This window comes from Coenobita brevimanus, chromosome 96, assembly GCF_032717465.1.
Source record: "Coenobita brevimanus isolate Jiangsu-jjx chromosome 96, ASM3271746v2, whole genome shotgun sequence".
NCBI classification, from domain to species: Eukaryota; Metazoa; Arthropoda; class Malacostraca; order Decapoda; family Coenobitidae; genus Coenobita; species Coenobita brevimanus.
Window position 1 is genome coordinate 17,472,255 of NC_137049.1, and position 21,201 is coordinate 17,493,455.

A 21,201-nucleotide genomic window follows, 5' to 3' on the forward strand; every position below is an offset into this window, starting at 1 on the left:
TGGCTGTCTGCTCCTCATGTTTCATGTCTCTCGTGATCGACGAGAGAGTGCCGCACTGTGACTAGAATAAACAGATATTTTGTGGTGAGCGGGCACTTCTTCCGCTCCCAACCTGATGCTATCCCAGAAAAAGTGTATTATATATTAAGAACACAAAATAAAGTAGATGTTCTCCTGCTTCTGAAGGGATCTACTTGGATCGCCCTATACAACTTCTGACTTCATTTCTCAAAACAACAAGGCTGAAGGTGATGTGGCTGAGTTTGATGGTTCACAGCAACTCAGGGTCTTACAAAGGCTGCTGCTGATGTACCAATGGGCTAACTCAATTTGCTCTTCGACATGCTCAACACTAACTGGACAGTTGGATGAGCTTGAGGAAGAGATGGCACAAGAAGTGATCTATGCCTCACTCTCGGTCAAGTCTACAACGCTTGAAACTGTATTCTAAACACTCTTGCCAGACAGAGAGGTGTAGCCTGTGCCTGTTGTGCCAATGCAGTATCTGGCTTGTTTTGTGCCATGTCAATGTGTCACTCTTATTGCCTTCCATCAACAGCCTGGCATGACCATGGTCTGAAGTTTGTCTTCATCACTTCAAATCACTGCCACGAAGACATAAATCCCTGGCTGGGTCCCTCCTTCTCTCTGCCCACCCGTGTGACAAGTGGTCAATGGGTTGACTTCTACCAACAAACCTATACCGAAGGAAGTTCCTGGGTGATGGTTGTTCCACGGACGAGGACGAGCGCAGGGGGAATGAGACAGCGGACTTTGGACCTTCCTCTACAACATCAAGTCTGCAATCTACAACTGGGCCAGTGCATGGAAGGAAGTCCCTGTCAAGACTCTAGAAATGGTTGGTCTCGTCTGCTTCTCGGAACGGATGTGGAGTACGATTTCTTGGTTTTGATGTGGATGACTTCCATGCACATTTGATGGGCATGTGAGTGGACGATGTGCGTGAGTGGCGACTGGGTAGTCCTGGTATCAGACCCTGTCTGATATCGTATCTTCAGTTGCAGGGCCCCGCCGCCTGAGAAGAGGAAGAGAGTGGTATTGACTCTGGAGAAGAGGCGCGAGATATTCAGATGACTACTCCAGCCATCCTCTCAACCTGGCCCGACACCTGTGATATTGAGATCCTGGAACACCCGGACTGCAGGAGATGGGGCCCTTGGGACTTGTGGAGGAAGCAAACACAGCACATCATTAATCGTCAGAATCGTTGTTCCTTGCGTCAATCAACGATTGACAGTTTTTTCAGGCCCGTGACCCCCACTGTGCCCAGCCCTGGCTCCACTCCGTTGCCTCCCCAAGACAGGCCCTCATGCTCCGAGCCACAGCCCAGCACATCAGCCACGGTGGAGTCACTGCTGGATGTGAGTTTGCGTCTGTCTTCAGAGTCGTCTGCAGTGGGTACGCCATCACCAACACCCAGCGACGCACCCCTAGGTCACCTGCCAGCGATACTCTCGGACTCTGACAGTGAATAAACGCCAAGAACTTCTCCACTAGACCACACGGGAATTTACAGTGTTGTCAGTGAAAAAAACAGTGCATTGTGTTAAGGATTTACAGTTGTGAGTGAAAAGACAAACAATTTTTGGACTAAATTTAACGTAAAAAAACTTGTGTGTTTTTTCCTTTAGAAAATGATTATAAGAGTGGAAAGACTTAAAGTGAAGAGTGCAACACTTATTAAGTTACAATGGAGCATAAGTTAGACAAGAGTGCGCAATGTGAAGAGAATGGACTTCTGAGTGCGAATGACTAAGTTCAGTGCAAGACTTCATGAACAGTGTACTGCAAGTGCTTCAGGATATCCTTCTTACTGTCAGAGTCTGAGAGGAGGAGGTTATTCATCGAGATGGCCATGGACTTGCTGTAAGTAGGCAGAATGTTTCATACTGTACTCTACTGTACTTTCCATACTATACTTACCTCAAACACCTCATTTCACTCTTTTATGTCCCTTATTGGTGTGAATATGCTGTGTCTTAGGTGCTATGCATGTGCAGTAGGGAGTTGTTTTTCTGAGTTAGGCTAGGTTAGGGTCCATAACTACCAGTCCAGGAGCCAGGGACTTGTAAGTACCCAAAATGTTGAATAATGTATGAACCTACCTCAAAAACCTCATTTTATGCTTCTTTTGCATTTATTTCAGCCTTTTATGTCCCTTATTGGTGTGATTTGGGTCTTAAATAGGTGCTATGCATGTCCAGAGGGAGTTGTATAGGTGTTTTTCTGAGTTGGGGTCCATAAGTACAAGTCCATAAGCTGGGGCCCAATATCCGGACAGGACCACTATCCGCACCTGCCTATGGCTCTATTATGTCGGATATTGGAGGGATTACTATATATATATATATATATATATATATATATATATATATATATATACACATAAATATATACAGTAGAACCTCTTTAATCCGGACCCCTTTAATCCGGATTTCTGTTAATCCGGACAAAATTTAAAAATAATAAGCTCCAAAAATATGTTGAAAGTAATTCTAAAGTCATTTTCAGTATCGACGCGGAAAGCGATCGTCATTCGTTTAGTCTCGGATCACGCTAGGTCGCAACATGGGCGCCTGTTTAAACACGCTAGCATTCGTTTCATCAACTAGTTCACCAACCATTTATATTTTTACGCTGTATTTCAAAAGTTAATCCTCCTTACCATGCCCCTTAATGCAGAAGTGTAGCTTCTGCAAATACTGAATAAAAAAGGTGTTAGCAAAGGAAGTGTTTGCTTACACAAAAATGGGTCAGAATATTCTGCGAGTGTTTAGTGATTACTTACTGTAGGTTATTTTTTGTACTTAAATGTGCTTTACTTGTACATCAAACATTAGCTTCTTGCCCATATGGGTGTTATCAATATGCCAAAGATGATAATGTATTTTTTGCCTACATAAGTTTTATTTTTATTCCAAATATTACAGTTAATTAATTTTTTTTTTTTTTTGCCTACACTTACCACAATTTAAAATGTGGGCTAGTTTCTTGTCATGGCCTTACCTGTAAATTATGCAATACAAAACTATCGTACATGATTAGTTTTCTTATTTTAGTACTGGTATCCTTTCATCTTTTGCAGTTACGTAGGGTTGACATATGCCACATATGTTAATAATTAACAAACATACCATATGTAGATAGAGTTTGGTATGAACTGGAGATTACCCTGATGGTCCGGACAATCTGTTAATTCGGACAACCCTTCCCCCCATATAGTCCGAATGAGAGAGGTTCTACTGTATATATATATATATATATATATATATATATATATACACATACATACATATATATATATATATATATATATATACAGTAGAACCTATTTGGTCCGGACCCCTTTGATCCGGATTTCTGTTCATTCGGACAAAATTTAAAAAATATAAGCTCCAAAAATATGTTGAAAGTAATTCTAATATGTTGAAAGTAATTCTAAAGTCATTTTCAGAATCGGCACGAAAAGCGATCATCATTCGTTTAGTCTCGGATTACGCTAGGTCGCAACTTGGGCGCCTGTTTAAACACACGCTAGCATTCGTTCCATCAACTAGTTCACCAACCATTTATATTTTTACGCTGTATTTCAAAAGTTAATCCTCCTTACCATGCCCCTTAATGCAAGTGGTAGCTTCATGCAATGAATAAAGGTGTTAAAAGGAAGCACGTAACACTTGCCGTATTGCAAGATAAAGTGAAAATACTGGATAAACTAGAGGCTGGAGTTCACTCCAGGAAAACTTCGTGGAAACAGAGTTTGGTAATCGCCAAACAAACTGTGTCAGACATCAACAAAAACAAAGAGAAAATTAGACAGTTTGCTTTAAAATTTGATGTTACAAACAGTGACTTGTGAAAATAAAAGAAAAACTCTAAAAATGCCACATATGTTAATAATTAACAAACATACCCCATGTAGATAGTTTTTGGTATGAAATGGAGATTACCCTGATGGTCCAGACAATCTGCTAATTTGGACAACCCTTCCCCCCATATAGTCCAAATGAGAGAGGTTCTACTGTATATATATATATATATATATATATATATATATATATACACATACATATATATATATATATATATATATATATATATAAATATATATATATATATATATATATAAATATATATATATATATATATATATATATATATATATATATATATATATATATACACATACATATATATATATATCGCCCATATTCACACACACACACACACACACACATATATATATATATATGTGTGTGTGTGTGTGTGTGTGTGTGTGTGTGAATATGGGCGACACAGCATGTCGCATTTTACAAATTCGCACTTTGCAAAGCATAGGATCCCACGCACTTTGCAAAGCATAGGATCCCATGTTAAAATGGCTTAATGGGCGGCACATCCTGAATTTTCGTATATTGGGGTGTGCCTGCTGAGATAGATGAGAATGAGAGTGCGTTAGTGGACATTTGTGCTGGGAGGGGGTTGGTGATAGCCAATACCCTCTTCAGGCATAAAATGATTCACAGGTATACATGGCGTGTGATGAGAAAAGTGGGTGGTGAACTGAATGAAAGGAAGGCAATGATTGATTATGTGTGTGTGGATGAAAGGATGCGAAGATGTGTAATGGATGCAAGAGTGTATAGAGGCTGGGGGAGTGGACTTTCTGACCACTACTTGGTGATGGCCAGAATTAAAGTACATGTAAGTTGGAGGAATAGAAGAAGGGAAAGATGAGAGGAAGGAGTAGTTGCAAGGAGAGTGGAAAGGTTACAAGAGGATGAGAAAAAGGCAGAGTATAAGAGAGAAGTGGAGGAACGATTGGGCAAATATGAACTGGAGCAGATGGGAGACGTGGAAAGTGTGTGTAGAATATTTACAGAAGAAATATGTGCAGCATGTGATGTGGTGTGTGGAAGGAAGAGAAGACGGAGGGGGGGTGCAAGGAACAGCGTGGTGGACTGAAGAGGTGAAACAGGCTGTGGCACAAAAGAAGAACGCATACAATGAATGGATGAGAAATAGAGGCATGGAAGAGGTTGAGAGGCTGAAGAGAGAGTTATATGTAGAAAGGAAGAGAGAGCTGAAAAGATTAGTAAGAGAGAGTAAGAAGAGAGTGGATGAGGAATTTGGAAGAAATTTGAGTGTAAAGTGGAGGGACTGTAAGAAAATGTTCTGGAGAGAGGTGAAAAGAGTAAGACAGGGTGGAAGTGAAGTTAGCAGGGGTGTGAAAGATAAAAATGGTAGATTACTAGTGGAGAAGGGAGAAAAAGTGAGCAGATGGAGAGAACACTTTAAGGAATTGTTGAACATAGAGGATGGAAGTAATGCGAGTATAAGTGGCTGGGGAATGGCTGGGACAAGGAGGGAGGTGAGAAGACAGGAAGAAATCAGTAGGATAGAAGTTATGGAAGCAATGAAGAAAGTTAAATCAGGGAAAGCCCCAGGAATTGATGGAGTGTGTGGTGAAATGCTGAAGCATGGGGGAGAGATAGTAGTAGAATGGATGTGGAAGATGTGCAGATTGGCCTGGGAGGAAGGTAGAGTCCCGGAGGATTGGAAGTCAGGTATAATTATTCCCCTGTACAAAGGAAAAGGGGAAAAAGAAGTGTGTGGTAACCATAGGGGCATTTGTCTTCTTAGTATAATAGGAAAAGTGTATGGTAGGATACTTATTGACAGAGTTAGAGAAAGAACAGAGAAATTAGTTGGAGAAGAACAGGGAGGCTTTAGGAAGGGAAGAGGTTGAGTAGATCAGATATTCATTCTCAGATCTTTAGTGGAAAAGTTTCTAGAGAAGGGAAAGAAGTTGTATGCGGCTTTCATGGATTTGGAGAAAGCATATGACAGGGTGCATAGACAAGGATTGTGGAAAGTGTTAAGAACATATGGAGCAGATGGGAAGTTGTTGAATGCTGTGAAGAGTATGTACGATGGTGCGAAGGCTGCAGTGCGTGTGGATGGTGAACTAAGTGAATTTTTCTCTTTGAAGGTTGGGTTGAAACAGGGATGTGTCATGTCTCCATGGTTGTTCAATCTGTACATGGATGGGGTAATAAAAGAGGTACAAGGTAGGGTAGTGGATGTTGGAGTGGCCATGGTGAGAGAGGATAGTGTTTGGAAACTCCCTGTACTGTTGTTTGCAGATGATACTGTGTTATTGAGTGAAGACGAAGGGGAGCTGCAAGGCTTGGTTGATGAGTTTGAGAGAGTGTGTAAGAAACGGAATCTAAAGGTGAATGTAGGGAAGAGTAAAGTGATGGTCTTTGAGAGAGGTGAAGTCAGTGAATGTACAACGAGGTTGGACGGTGAGGAATTGGAAAATGTGAGTACGTTTAAGTACTTGGGTAGTGTGATGAGTAAGGATGGAGGTTTGGAGGGTGAAGTGCTTGAAAGGGTACAGCAGGGAAGAAAGGTTGCTGGTTCCTTGAAAGCAGTGATAAGAAACAAGGAAGTGAGCATGGAAGTGAAAAAGTTACTACATGACAGTATTGTGATACCAACTCTAACGTACGGAAGTGAAGCTTGGGCGTTGTTGGAAGGACACAAGTCAAGAGTGAGAGCAGTGGAAATGAGTTATTTAAGAGGAGCCTGTGGAGTCACATGGAGAGACAGGCTGACGAATGAGGATATAAAGAAGCATTGTGGTGTGGATGTGGATGTGATAGGAAGCGTTATGAGGAACACACTGAGGTGGTTTGGCCATGTGAAGAGGATGGAGGGTGAAAGACTGACGAAGAGAGTGTATGTGAGTGAGGTGGAGGGGGAAAGAGGGAGGGGGAGGCCGAGGATGAGATGAAGGGATAGAGTGGAGAGGTATATTAGAGAGGGGGGTGTGAGCTGGGAGCAGGGGAGTGAAATGGCAGGGGACAGGGCGACTTGGAGGCGATTTGTTTGTGGCCACCCCAAACGGGATTGAGGCGTCTGGCAACAGATAGACAGATAGATAGATTCACCAAGACGTACCCCTAACTAAAATGCAAAGGGAAAACTTACAATAGAAACATGCAAGAGTAATATTGTATATTTATTATGATAATTCAAGACCTTACTAGCACTGTACAGAGAGTACATAATGCGAATTGTTTTGTGGTAGCCGAGGCCGAACCCCGGGAACTGAATCAATACACTCAATAGCTGTTCTGCACTCTCGTCACTACAGTACTGGAGGGCTTTTGGCTCTCACTTTTTTTTTTTTTTTTTCCCTTGGAAAGAACGGTTTCTTGGCTCTTAGCCTTTGGTTCCTTCTTTCTTGCATTAAAAGAAGAAAAAAAAAGATAATTCACCGTCTCCACCCTCGGTACACTCATACATGTGAAAAATCCTTTTGGTAATGGATCATTCTGAATCATTACCGATGGAATTTTTGGTAATTAATCATTCTGAATCATTACCAATCGAATTTTTTATAATTAATCATTTTGAATGATTACCAATCAAATTTTTCATTTCCAAATTCCCTCACATTTGGTAATGAAAAAAACCTAATGGCAACCCTGGTGACGACTGCGCCAGTGATTAATGAATGCTCTTAGAGCACAATATTGTGTGGCCAGTTTTATGCAATGCATATCTTAGTTTGCACTAGGTTAGCTGCTGCCTGCAGCTGCTCCAGGAAACCCTCAAAGTCCAGGTCAGACACTACACGCATTACGTCATCATCCTGCTGCCGTGGTCACCACTCACACAACAGCTGCACCCCACCCTAACCCATCACACGCTACAATTTATGTTCACGAGATGTGAGAGAATACTGTATTTGCCTCAATTTTTCATGCCCGTCGCACGTTGCATGTAGCAAACCCACTTTCTAAATAATTAATTATTGTCAGAACCCCCTTGCACATTAGGCGAGATGCACTTTGCGAAGGTTCACTTTAGGCGAAATGACTGTATAAGCATTATGTCACTTCACCTATCTTGTCTGAATCCTTATTTAGGTATCTAGATTAGGCTGAATGTTAATACAGGGTCATAAAGTTATCTCTGGGCTAATGTATCCTTACTTAATACCACACCATTCTCCTATCCAACAATTCCTGACATCATGTTCAATTTATTTACAGAGAAACAGTAAACTGTAAATATGAGCTACATACGATGAAAACATCACTAACCATGGAAATTCTTGAAACACAGATGGCATGTGTGCATTGCAGTAGCTGCATGGTGGATACGGCGCACATGGTCCATATATGAGGAACGCAGATTGAACGATGCACCACACACACACACGTGGCTTGGGGATGATGCATGGATAGCCTTGTGCGTCTTCAATGCGCTGAAAAGGGAGTAGGGTTGGGTGAAATGTACTCTGACATGATATATTTAGTACTGTAGTCAGTAATTATCTCAAATACATATATAAAGTCAGCTCCCTGAAGCAAAATTCATAAAAACTTTCCTACAATTTCACAATAAACCAACAATCACAAGTCTCTCAACATTATATGAATGTTTGGCCCCTTTATAAGCACTGGATTTTTTTTTTTTTCATCAAACTTCTCTCCTTCCTGAAATATAGGTCAATGTGATAAAATTATAATTCCACTTCAGACTGTGGACTAAGTACAGTTGCATATTTTGGGTAATACAGTACAGTTTGCTCACATCCAGCTTGTCCCAATGAATAGTAACCATTTCCAACTCCCTATCACCCAACTGGTTTAATATTTTGTATTTCTAGTCTTTAAATCTTTCCTTGACAAGATTATGAAGTGCCTTACTTCTCACAACCTTCTATCTGACCGTCAATGTGAGTTCTGCTAGGGACACTCCTGGAAATCATCTCACCTTCCTTTCTGACTCTTGGTCATCTGCTTTTTAGAACTCAGATGAAACCTTTGCCAATGCATCTGACATCTCAAATGCTTTCAGCTGGGTCTAGCATAAACCTTTAATTTCCAAACGACCCTCTCATGGTTCCTTTCTGTGCTTTCCAGCTTTCTTGCTAACTGTTCTACAGCTGCTGTTGAAGACAGCCACTCTGTTCCTCAGGATCCTATTGTCACCAACTCCCTTCTATCTATCAGTGATTTGAGCTGCAAATCAAGCTCTATCCAGCTACACTGATGACTCCATCTTTCAGATTTTCACCCACTTCTCAGTGTCTGTCATAGCAGTTATTTTTCATCAACCATATGATGAGACTATGGCACACCTAATTTCTATCTATCTATTGCCAGACGCCTCAATCCTGTTTGGGGTGGCCACAAACAAATCGCCTCCAAGTCGCCCTGTCCCCCGCCATTTCACTGCCCTGCTCCCAACTCACACCCCACTCTCTCAGATACCTCTCCACCCCATCCCTCCATCTCATCCTCGGCCTCCCCCTCCCTCTTCCCCCCTCCACCTCACTCACATACACTCTCTTCGTCAGTCTTTCACCCTCCATCCTCTCCACATGGCCAAACCACCTCAGTGTGTTCCTCATAACGCTTCCTATCACATCCACATCCACACCACAACGCTCCTTTATAAACGACCTAATTTCTGATTTGGCTAATATTTTCTAATATTTTAAACTGGAGTAAAAGGCTTGCTTTTAATGCATCAAAAACCCAACTAATATATCTTTCAACTTGCCAGGGCCATCCACAGAAATCTTTGTTAATATTCAACAATACACAAATTAATCCTTCATCATCTCTCAATACCCATGGGATGTCTTTCCCTTGCGATCTCTCATGGAAAGATCACAACACCACTTTTGCAGAATTAACTTCCAAATGCTAAGCTGACTCCATATATTCTTCACCTGTGAACAGCTGCTGACTATGTACAGGGATATTACAGTGTTCATCCAGTGTGGAGTATAGCTGTTATGTGTGGGGTGGCTTACCACATCTGGCTCTTTTAAACATGATGACATCATCCACTTTTTGTTCCATTAAATCCCCTCCTCTTACTGACTCCCTTCAACCTATCTCTCTTCACCATAGCATTGTATCGTTGGGCTGTACTATAAAAACTAAACGCCAGTATTTCCGAATGTGAGCATCTGGTGTTCCCGTGTTTCATACCATAAAAAAATTTGCTGTTCATGCCAGATATTCATCTGCTGGCTATAGTGTACACTAGTATTAGAATGTTACAGGAGAATACAAGCCACAAGAGGCACCCCTTTCATGTAACAAACTAATTCATAAATGAGATAGCTGGTTTTTCCATTTATAAACACTAACTCAGGAATAAAACTTTTGTTGGCAGGCTAAAATGTACAAGATATCCAGTGCTGTTCAGAAACTTTTACAAGACTAAGCATTTCCGTAGCAAATACAAGTAAAAAAAAATTGCCATATGGTGGGGTGGCAACGTGGTGCACGGTAAATGGAGTTATAACAATAAATTATGCTCTGAAGTTAATTTCAGAGTACCTGTGGAATTTCTTAATAGATTTTTTAAACGACAGCAATATCAGAGTTTGTGTGGTAGCCAGCTCAGTGCTGTAGTTATCACATTTGAGGGGAAGCCCATAAGTTTCTGCCTCAGACTAGTCGAATGTCTAGTCGACATTTGACAATGGAAAGTGATTAAATAAACTTTTTATTTTTTTTTTCTGATAATAGGGAGCTTCTTGAAGTACATCACTTGCAGTTCAAGTGTATACAGTAGTTGATTCATGCAGCAGCTGCAGCGGTTGCTAAAATAATGAAAGTCATGGTACTTAGCTGGGTACAGTATGGATTTCCCCCCCATATTTGAGGCTAAATAAATATATAACTTCTAAGCAGACTAGATATATCATATTACATGGCAGAAATTACAAATATTAGAGTTAGGTCAGTGTTGGTAAATGATTAGTTAGGGGTGTATTTTTCACCACCATCAGTGTTCCTTTACACTTGAATGAGTAAAATGACACAACCAATTTTTCATTAGTACAGTGCTTACAAATAAATGCAATCACGTAAGTTCTTTACTGAAATATGTAATTAATTTTTGCACCAAAATAATAAGTTTAGTTAAGATAAAGTTAGGTAAAGTTACCAGATAAGAGTACTGGTTGGTTAGGATGATGACTGGAATATTCATATATTTAAAACACTCAGTTTTGAGCACAGGAGGCTTTAATACAAAATTTGTTAATAAAACAATGCAGATTATTTCAAATCCAGAGGCATCTTTATCCCAAGAGATTTTCTTACCTGTAAATAGCTTCAGACCCCAGGAAATGGACTGTACCATGTACAGTAAAAGCTTGATTAACCGGCATCCGATGCATCAGCACATCCGTATAACCAGAATGCAAATTCGGTCCGGCATGGGGTCGAAAATATTCCGGATGACGGTCATACCCCTATAATTCTTGATTAGTTCTGTACAGTACAATATAAAGTAGTATATTAAGCTAAGCTTTCAAAATTATTTTGGCCTGTAACATATGCTAAAATTTTCTTTAAATAATTTTTAGTGCTGTCTGCTGGTTTGTGCTCAGTCCTGTACAATTTCTCTCTCTCTCTTTTTTTTTTTTTTTTTTTAATGCGAGGAAGAAGGAACCAATGGCCGCTGACTCGCAATTATTGTTCCTTCCAAGAGAAAAACAAAATACAAGAGAGAGCTAAATACAAGATCTGATCATTTCAAGATGTCTGGACACACTGCGTTTGAAAGACTGGAGATCACAGAAAGCAAGAAATACAAACGGAGGGAGACAGTTCCAGAGTTCACCTGTTGCATAAATGAAGGACTGGGAGTAACGGTTAACCCTTGCATTAGAAAGTTGGACAGAAAAGGGATGAGAATTTGTTGCTAGACGGGTGCTACGTGCCCGTCGTAGAGGTGGAGGAATGCATGCAGACAGTTCAGAGGAGCAGTGACCACTGAAGTAGCAATAGAAAAGAGGTAAAGATCTAACAGTGCAACAAAGAGACAAAGGTTGAAGGGAGTCAGTAAGAGGAGGAGAGTTGATGAGACAAAAAGCCTTTGACTCCACTCTATTGAGAAGAGCTGTATGTGGGGAGCCTCCCCACACATGAAAGTTGTACTCTAAACAGGGGCGGATAAAATCCCTGTATAGAGTCAACAATTGTGCAGGGGTAAAGAAGGAATGGAGTCAGCTTAGCACACCTAATCTCTTGGAAGCAGATTTTACAAGAGCTGTAATATGATCTTTCCAAGATAAGTCCCGAGTAAATGAAACCCCAAGCATGTTCAAGGATGATGCAGGATTAAGCTGAATATTATTAAACATTAATGGGTATACCTGTGGAATATTATGTCGGGCTGACAGATGTAGAAACTGAGTCTTTGATGCATTAAAAACAAGATTATTTTTACCCCACTCAGAGATATGAGCCAAATCAGACATCAGGTGTGCCATAGCCTCATCCCTTGTTTGTTGAAGTAACTGCTGAGATGGACGTTGCGAGAACCGAATGGAAAGGTGAAGGGTGGAGTCATCAGAGTATGACTGGATACGGTTAGATGTACAGCTTAGAAGGTTATTGATGAATAAAAGGAAGAGAGTTGGTGAAAGGACAGAGCCCTGAGGAACACCACTGTTGATAGATCTAAGAGAAGAACGATGGCCGTCTACAACAGTGGCTATAGAGCGACCAGAAAGAAAGCTATGGATCAGGGTTTCCCAACCTTTTTAGCACTGCACCCCCCTTTGGTCAGGACTGCATTCATGTTGCCCTCCACCCAGGCCACCCCTCTGACGCCTAAACAACGATGCTTTTATCTGTTCCTTATGGATGCTTAAGACGCTAGATGGCAACACTACATGTGATTGCTTGAAATGACGATTGTGAAGTTTTCCTATCAAAGTTTCTTATTCCTACATATCTTTGGGAATACCCTGTATGCATTTGAATGGCCTAGAGCTATGTTGAACTCAGATTACCCCACGCCCCCCCTAGCAATCTCAAACGCCCCCCCAGGGGGGTGCGTCCCCCAGGTTGGGAAACGCTGCTATAGATGAAGGCACAGATAGAAGGATAGAAACCGAAAGAGGGCAGATTGGAAATTAAATATTTATGCCAGACTCGACTGAAAGCCTTTGAGATGTCAAGTGTAACAGCAAAGCTTTCGCCGAAGCCCCGAAAGGAAGATCAGGAGTCTGAAAGGTAGGTGAGAAGATCGCCAGTGGAGCGTCCCTGACAGAACCCATACGGACAATCAGAAAGAAGGTTGTGATAGGAAAGATGCTTTAAAATTTTTCTATTAAAAATGGACTCGAAAACTTTTGAGATACAGGATGTTAAAGCAATTGGACAATAGTTAGAGGGTTGGGAATGGTCATCCTTCTTTGGGACTGGCTGAATGAGAGCAAACTTTCAGCAAGAAGGAAAGGCACAAGTTGACAGACAAAGGCGAAAGAGTTTGCCTAGGCAGGGTGTAAGCACAGAAGCACAGTTCTTGAGAACAACAGGAGGGACTCCATCAGGCCCATATGCCTTGTCAGTAATGAGACCTGTGATGGCAGAAAACACATCAGCTGAAGAAATTTTAATGTCAGCCATGAGGAAGTCAGAGGGGGGGAAGTGATGGAGGAACAGCACCGGAATTGTCTAAGGTGGAATTGACGGAGAAAGTCTGAGTGAAGAGATCTGCTTTAGTAGTAAAAGAAATAGCTATAGAGCCATCAGAGTAGAAAAGAGGAGGGAAGGATGAAGAGGTAAAGTTGTCTGAAAGGTTTTTGGCGAGGTGCCAGAAGGAGTGGGAAGAATTCGAGTTGGAGAGCTGACAGCATTTAGTACGGATGAAATTATTTTTAGCAGAGCAAAGAACAGACTTAGCACGATTCCCGGCAGAAACATATAAAAGATGTGATTCAGGGGTGGGTTGGCTCCAATACCTTTTATAGGCCCTCTCCTTGTTGCAGACAGTACCAGAACAAGTGTGATTAAACCAAGGATTTCTTGCATTAGTCAGAGGATATGAGAAACGAATGTATGCTTCCATGCCCGAGAGAATAACCTCCGTAATGCGCAAGGCACACCCAGATGGCTCCTGGCCATGGAAGCAATAATCATTCCATGGAAAAACAAAGAAGTACTGCCTGAGAGCCTCCCAATCAGCAGCTCCAAAGTGCCACAGACAATGTTTCTTTGGAGGGTCCACAGGCCATACCGGAGCAACAGGACAGGTTAAGGTGATAAGGTTGTGATTGGAGGAGCCCAACGGAGAGGAAAGATTAACAGTGTAAGCAGAACGATTAGTTGTAAGGAAAAGGTCAATTATGTTAGAGCTCTCTCCAAGGCAGTCAGGGATACAGGTAAGGTGCTGTACAAGCTGCTCTAGGTCATTAAGGATAGAAAAGGTGTGGACTTGTTCACCAGGTGGATCAATGAAAGGAGAGGAGAGCCAAAGGTGGTGGTGAACACTGAAATTTCCTAGAATGGAGATTTCAGAGAAAGGAGAAATGGATAAAATGTGTTACATCATAGAAGTAAGATAGTCAAAGAATTTTTGATAGTCTGTAGAATCAGGAGATAAGTAAACTGAGCAGATATATTTGGTCAGAGAATGACAAGAAAGCCGAAGACAGAGTGTAGAGAATTCAGAAGAATCGAGTTCAGGAACACAAGAGGAAGATAAGTCATTGTGTATATATATACAACAGCCACCTTTGGCTTTGAAATGAGGATAGAGAAAGTAGGAGGATACAGAAAAGGGTCTGCTGTCAGTTGCCTCAGACAGCTGAGTCTCAGTTAGAAAAAGAAGGCGAGGTTTAGAGATGGATAGGTGGTGCTCAACAGAACGAAAGTTAGAGGAAAGGCCACGAATGTTGCAGAAATGAAGAAGAAGAGAGTCAGACAGTGGTTCCAGGCAGCTCAAGTCGTCACCGGGAGAGGGGCGGAAGGTGGGGGCATTTATGGTCCCCCCTCCCCGGGGACTCCGAGGCCACGTGTTGTGTTGCCATGATTTCTTTAAATTTTGGAAAAAGAAGTGTAGTGTGCTGTCTTTTTTTGTGTATTGTAGTGTACCTGTACTGTATTGTACCTGTACTGTATCTAATACTGAATAATGTACTTTATGAAATAAAGTCGCAAGTTTGGGGTTATCCAGAATAATTCATATCCAGAATGGAAGAATCCCCATGCATTCCGCTTAATCGAGCTTTTACTGTATATGAAGCACAAAAAATAGTATTAAATGAAAAATGACAGTTATTGTAATGGAATAGATGGGTGTAGGAAAGGCAGGGAATATTGGTTTGGGTGAAAGGGTTATATAAAAGCATGATGAAGCAGTTAAGAAGTGCCAGTGACAAAAAGGAAATAATGAGATAAAAATTTAGTGAAGGAGAACTTCATGAATGTGAATAATTGAGGAGAAAGCTAGGAAAACACAACTCTAAGCAGTCTGAAAATATATAAAACAGACCTGGACATACAGGAGTGGAATGACTTCTGGGAAAAGAGGTAAGACTTATCTAGAAGACTGGGATAGAAAAAAAAACTGTACTGTACCACACAAACTAAATCACTGCACACTGTTTGAAGGGAAAGGTAATAATCAAGAATCTGAATACAATAGGAGAGTAATTATTGAGCTAGTATGGAAATTTACTCGTCATAACCAGGACAGGGAAGAAACTATAGCCAAATACACAGAAACTGAATGTACAACTGTGACAGTACACACATCTGATAACCTACATTTTCCAACATGTTCTCCTGATTATGGTTGGATGACAGGTGTGGAAAGAAACTGCTGGGAAAAAAATGAAGGAGTGTTTGTGCATCCCTTATGCATTGTTGCTGCAATGAATGTCACCATTCAACCAGCCTGTACAGAAGCAAAGCAGCTTGCATGCTAAAAATAATTCTGTAATAACTATGTTTTTACATCTTGCAATACAAATTTAGGAACATATGATGTACTGCTACACGAGAAGAGGTGCACATATCTGGATATACTGCAGTGTAGTACCTAACTGGTGAGTTGGCAGGGAACATATCATGGAAGTCTATGAAGTATGCAATAATACACTCACTTTGCTTGGATAAATTCCAATCTAGATAGCTTTAATAATTAGTTCCTGCAAATAATGGGAAAGGAGGGTAAACTGTAATACATGTTCAGCCTATACAGTATACCAGTACTGTAACTTGCTCATAAATGCATCCTTTTTATGATTCTACCGTAATTTTTACCAACTCTAGTGCTTAAATACATATTTCCTACATAAAAACAACAGCTTAGAATGGGTTTGTGAAGTGTCTGGTTTATCAAACAAAAGAAACATTTAAAATTCATGTGCTATTAGTACTCATGCAGTGCATTCTCGCCCAATCTAGCAGCTGTTGTGGCATTCAAACTCCTGAACTGGGTTTTACCAAGGCTGATGGTCCAGATTTCTTATAGTATGGATGAAAGACACTCAGGAATGTCTGATGATTGAACGTCGCCATTAGACCACCTGAACTCTGGGTTTTTATAGTATGGCCCTTTATCTCAAGTAACTGCTATTTCAATGGTCAACAGTCAGCAATCTTTAGTTCCATCTTCTAGTATGGTGGGCAAATACCACCTATTTGGTAACATACTTTCACCCACATCCTGTTCAACCATTTAACTGCAACTGTCAACCAATACTTTTTTATGCAACAGGACAACTCTGGAACTGTCTTCCTCAGTCTGTAGTTTCCAGTGCCTGTGGCTCTCAGTCTTTTAAATGTGATGTGCCCAATAATCCCAATTGCACAGACCTTTTTGCTCTACAATGTTGAGTTCTTTCTGGAAAGAACTTTAGTGCAGGCTTCTGACTTTTAGTTCTTTCTTCACTGGAAAAAAAAAAAAAAAAAAAAAAAAAAAAAAGCACAAATAGAATTTTAAGCAATTTCAGCCACTTAACATCACACCACTCCCAGCAATGCATACACATTCCACATGCAGTCCTTCATCCAAGAATAAACACATATTTATTTCCAAATGTGACATTATCGAAGTGTCTTCAATCCCATATTTTTTTTTCCTCTTTAAAGCACTGCATCTCTTGTAACCTTATTCTGAGCAGTTTGTGTCTTGGGTAGCATCATCACATTGATAAACAAACCTATAGCTGATCCTGGATACAGCACTGTACTGTCTCTCTAAATGTGCACGTACTGTACAACTGGGAATGGTGAGGATTTTTTGTCTGGCTTCTGCTCAGATTGGAAGTGTGGCTCTGTCTCACATCCATTTTTCCCTCCTTTTACCCTGCCTTCATTCTCTACACTAACAGCAATATTGTATAGGCAGTGAATGCCAGTGCTGTGTGTTGCAGCTGTCCACTTTCCACTGCTCTGGAAGTGGTGAGGACTTTGCAATGCTATAGGTTTTGCCAGCTGCCTTTAGCCATGGATGGACAGTATCCATGGCAAGCACTATTAACTGCTGTTAAACAGTCTCAGTGGAGGTAGGGGTGAGAGTGGGTGCTCTGGATGAGACAATGCCCTCAAGAAAAAGCTCTGGATCTCTTCTCATCCTCTGGTGTTGATGCTTCTGAGCACCTAGTCACCTATACAGTAAGGTTACTATACAGCAAGGTTAGTGGCTTTGGTTCCTTTAGGTTCCAACTCTCGGAAACTTTCTATAGCTGTGAATTACTGCCTCTAAGGGAAATATTGTACTGTGTATATTGTGTGGAGGGTAAGTTAAGGGTCTTAGGTAGAGTGCTGCTTTTCAGTTCTGCATTCATACACCAACTAAACTAAACTGACTTATCCACCTGATTCTATCACCTCCCTGAGTGATCTGCCCATTAGGTGCTGGTTGGTCACTTTCCCTGCAAGCAGTTGCTTCTTCTCGGGGAAGATAGGCTCTGTGTTCCTGGATCTCTGACAGCGAGATCTTCTAGTACTTCTGTGTGGAATCATACACCTCCCACTTCTTGGAGGCCTTCACCTCTTCCCAGCTGAAACACACTCAAGCAGTGATTGTTTCTCAGCTTGTCTACCTAAAGTTGTGGGACTCCTTGCTAGTAAAGGTTGTTTTGGGTTACTAGTACTACTTGATGGGCAAGTATGTGTTTCCTATCCTCCACTGCTAAATATGCCACCAGTCTGGGCATGGTGCTCTTCTCTGCAGGTACAGAACTTGATGTTCCTGTTACTGCTGGTATTAACCTTTCCAATTCACCTTTGGTCCTGAGTGTGACATCTATATCAACTGTCTCTTTTGAGGCACTGTCTACCCTGTTAGCTCCTGTGCATCCTTCACCTAACATCAGGCTCTTGGCATCCATCACAGTCAGGAATGACCCTTCCTCCTTGCTGGGTACAGTGCTCAATATAAATGTCAGGCTTTAGTCCTTCAATTCAGTCTTCAGTGCAGCTTCTCCCCTTGTTCCTCAATGTCACTACTGTTTGACTCCCTCCTCAACTTTCTTGGTCTGTGATGGACAGACTCAGCTTTGCTGAAGTTGCCCCCAACTCTGAATTACTTGACTGATGCTGAAGAACATGGAACTCATCACTCGATATGTCCACTTAACCATCTGCTCAATGCACTTGAATGGAAACACATTATATGTACTACACTAAAAAATGCCAGACAACACTGTACCATGTGGGTATGCGACAGGTGTGACATACACTAACACCTCTCCTGTCAGACCAAACACGACTACCCCCATCCTCTCCAAACAATTCCCCTACTCACAAAACTGCAGACATCAGAACTCAGTCTCAGTCCCTGCACACAAGTACTACATTTACAAAACAAACACACACTATACGCACACTGCCTTGAACATACATGAACAGACTACAGTTAAATACCAATGGCCTAATATATTCATACATATATATCTATCTATCTACTGCCAGACGCCTCAATCCCGTTTGGGGTGGCCACAAACAAATCGCCTCCAAGTCGCCCTGTCCCCCGCCATTTCACTGCCCTGCTCCCAACTCACACCCCCCTTTCTCATATACCTCTCCACCCCATCCCTCCATCTCATCCTCGGCCTCCCCCTCCCTCTTCCTCCCTCCACCTCACTCACATACACTCTCTTCGTCAGTCTTTCACCCTCCATCCTCTCCACATGGCCAAACCACCTCAATGTGTTCCTCATAACGCTCCCTATCACATCCACATCAATACCACAACGTTCCTTTATATCCTCATTCGTCAGCCTATCTCTCCATGTGACTCCACAGGCTCCTCTTAAATAACTCATTTCCACTGCTCTCACTCTTGACTTGTGTCCTTCCAACAACGTTCAAGCTTCACTTCCGTACGTTAGAGTTGGTATCACAATACTGTCATGTAGTAACTTTTTCACTTCCATGCTCACTTCCCAGTTTCTTATCACTGCTTTCAAAGAACCAGCAACCTTTCTTCCTTGCTGTACCCTTTCAAGCACTTCACCCTCCAAACCTCCATCCTTACTCATCACACTACCCAAGTACTTAAATGTACTCACATTTTCCAATTCCTCACCATCCAACCTCGCTGTACATTCACTGACTTCACCTCTCTCAAAGACCATCACTTTACTCTTCCCTACATTCACCTTCAGATTCCGTTTCTTACACACTCTCCCAAACTCATCCACCAAGCCTTGCATCTCCCCTTCGTCTTCACTCAACAACACAGTATCATCTGCAAACAACAGTACAGGGAGTTTCCAAACACTATCCTCTCTCACCATGGCCACTCCAACATCCACTACCCTACCTTGTACCTATTTTATTACCCCACCCATGTACAGATTGAACAACCATGGAGACTTGACACATCCCTGTTTCAACCCAACTTTCAAAGAGAAAAATTCACTTAGTTCACCATCCACACGCATTGCAGCCTTCGCACCATGGTACATACTCTTCACATCATTCAACATCTTCCCATCTACTCCATATATTCTTAACACTTTCCACAATCCTTGTCTATCCACCCTGTCATATGCTTTCTCAAAATCCATGAAAGCCGCATACAACTTCTTTCCCTTCTCTAGAAACTTTTCCGCTAAAGATCTAAGAATGAATATCTGATCTACACAACCTCTTCCCTTCCTAAAGCCTCCCTGTTCTTCTCCAACTAATTTCTCTGTTCTTTCTCTAACTCTGTCTGTAAGTATCCTACCATACACTTTTCCTATTATACTAAGAAGACAAATGCCCCTATGATTACCACACACTTCTTTTTCCCCTTCTCCTTTGTACAAGGGAATAATTATACCTGACTTCCAATCCTCCGGGACTCTACCTTCCTCCCAGGCTAATCTGCACATCTTCCACATCCATTCTACTACTATCTCTCCCCAATGCTTCAGCATTTCACCACACACTCCATCAATTCCTGGGGCTTTCCCTGATTTAACTTTCTTCATTGCTTCCACAACTTCTATCCTACTGATTTCTTCCTGTCTTCTCACCTCCCTCCTTCTCCCAGCCATTCCCCGGCCACTTATACTCGCATTACTTCCATCCTCTATGTTCAACAATTCCTTAAAGTGTTCTCTCCATCTGCTCACTTCTTCTCCCTTCTCCACTAGTAATCTACCATTTTTATCTTTCACTCCCCTGCTAACTTCACCTCCACCCTGGCTTACTCTCTTCACCTCTTTCCAGAACATTTTCTTACAGTCCCTCCACTTTACACTCAAATTCCTTCCAAATTCCTCATCCACTCTCTTCTTACTCTCTCTTAATAATCTTTTCATCTCTCTCTTTCTTTCTACATATAACTCTCTCTTCTGCCTCTCAACTTCTTCCATGCCCCTATTTCTCATCCATTCATTGTATGCTTTCTTCTTTTGTGCCACAGCCAGTTTCACCTCTTCAGTCCATCACGCTGTTCCTTGCACCCCCCTCCGTCTTCTCTTCCTTCCACACACCACATCACATGCTGCACAAATTCCTTCTGTAAATATGCTACACGCACCTTCCACGTCTCCCATCTGCTCCAATTCATATTTGCCCAATCATTCCTCCACTTCTCTCTTATACTCTGCCTTTTTCTCATCCTCTTGTAACCTTTCCACTCTCCTTGCAACTACTCCTTCCTCTCGTCTTTCCCTTCTTCTATTTCTCCATTCTAATTGGACCTTGATTCTGGCCACCACCAAGTAGTGGTCAGAAAGTCCACTCCCCCAACCTCTATAAACTCTTGCATCCATTACACATCTTCGCATCCTTTCATCCACACACACATAATCAATCATTGCCTTCCTTTCACTCAGTTCACCACCCACCCTTCTCATCACTCGCCATGTATACCTGTGGATCATTTTATGCC

General features: G+C 41.6%; 1 protein-coding gene across 1 annotated transcript in view; it reads right to left on the reverse strand.

Annotated features, from left to right (window-relative positions):
- The window catches only part of LOC145413473 (uncharacterized), a 364,910-nt gene that overhangs the window by 221,008 nt on the left and 122,701 nt on the right, over positions 1-21,201 (reverse strand). The window contains exon 5 of the mRNA XM_080283171.1: positions 8,139-8,302. Within this exon, the coding sequence (XP_080139297.1) occupies positions 8,139-8,302 (164 nt within the window). The remainder of the gene's footprint in view (positions 1-8,138; positions 8,303-21,201) is intronic.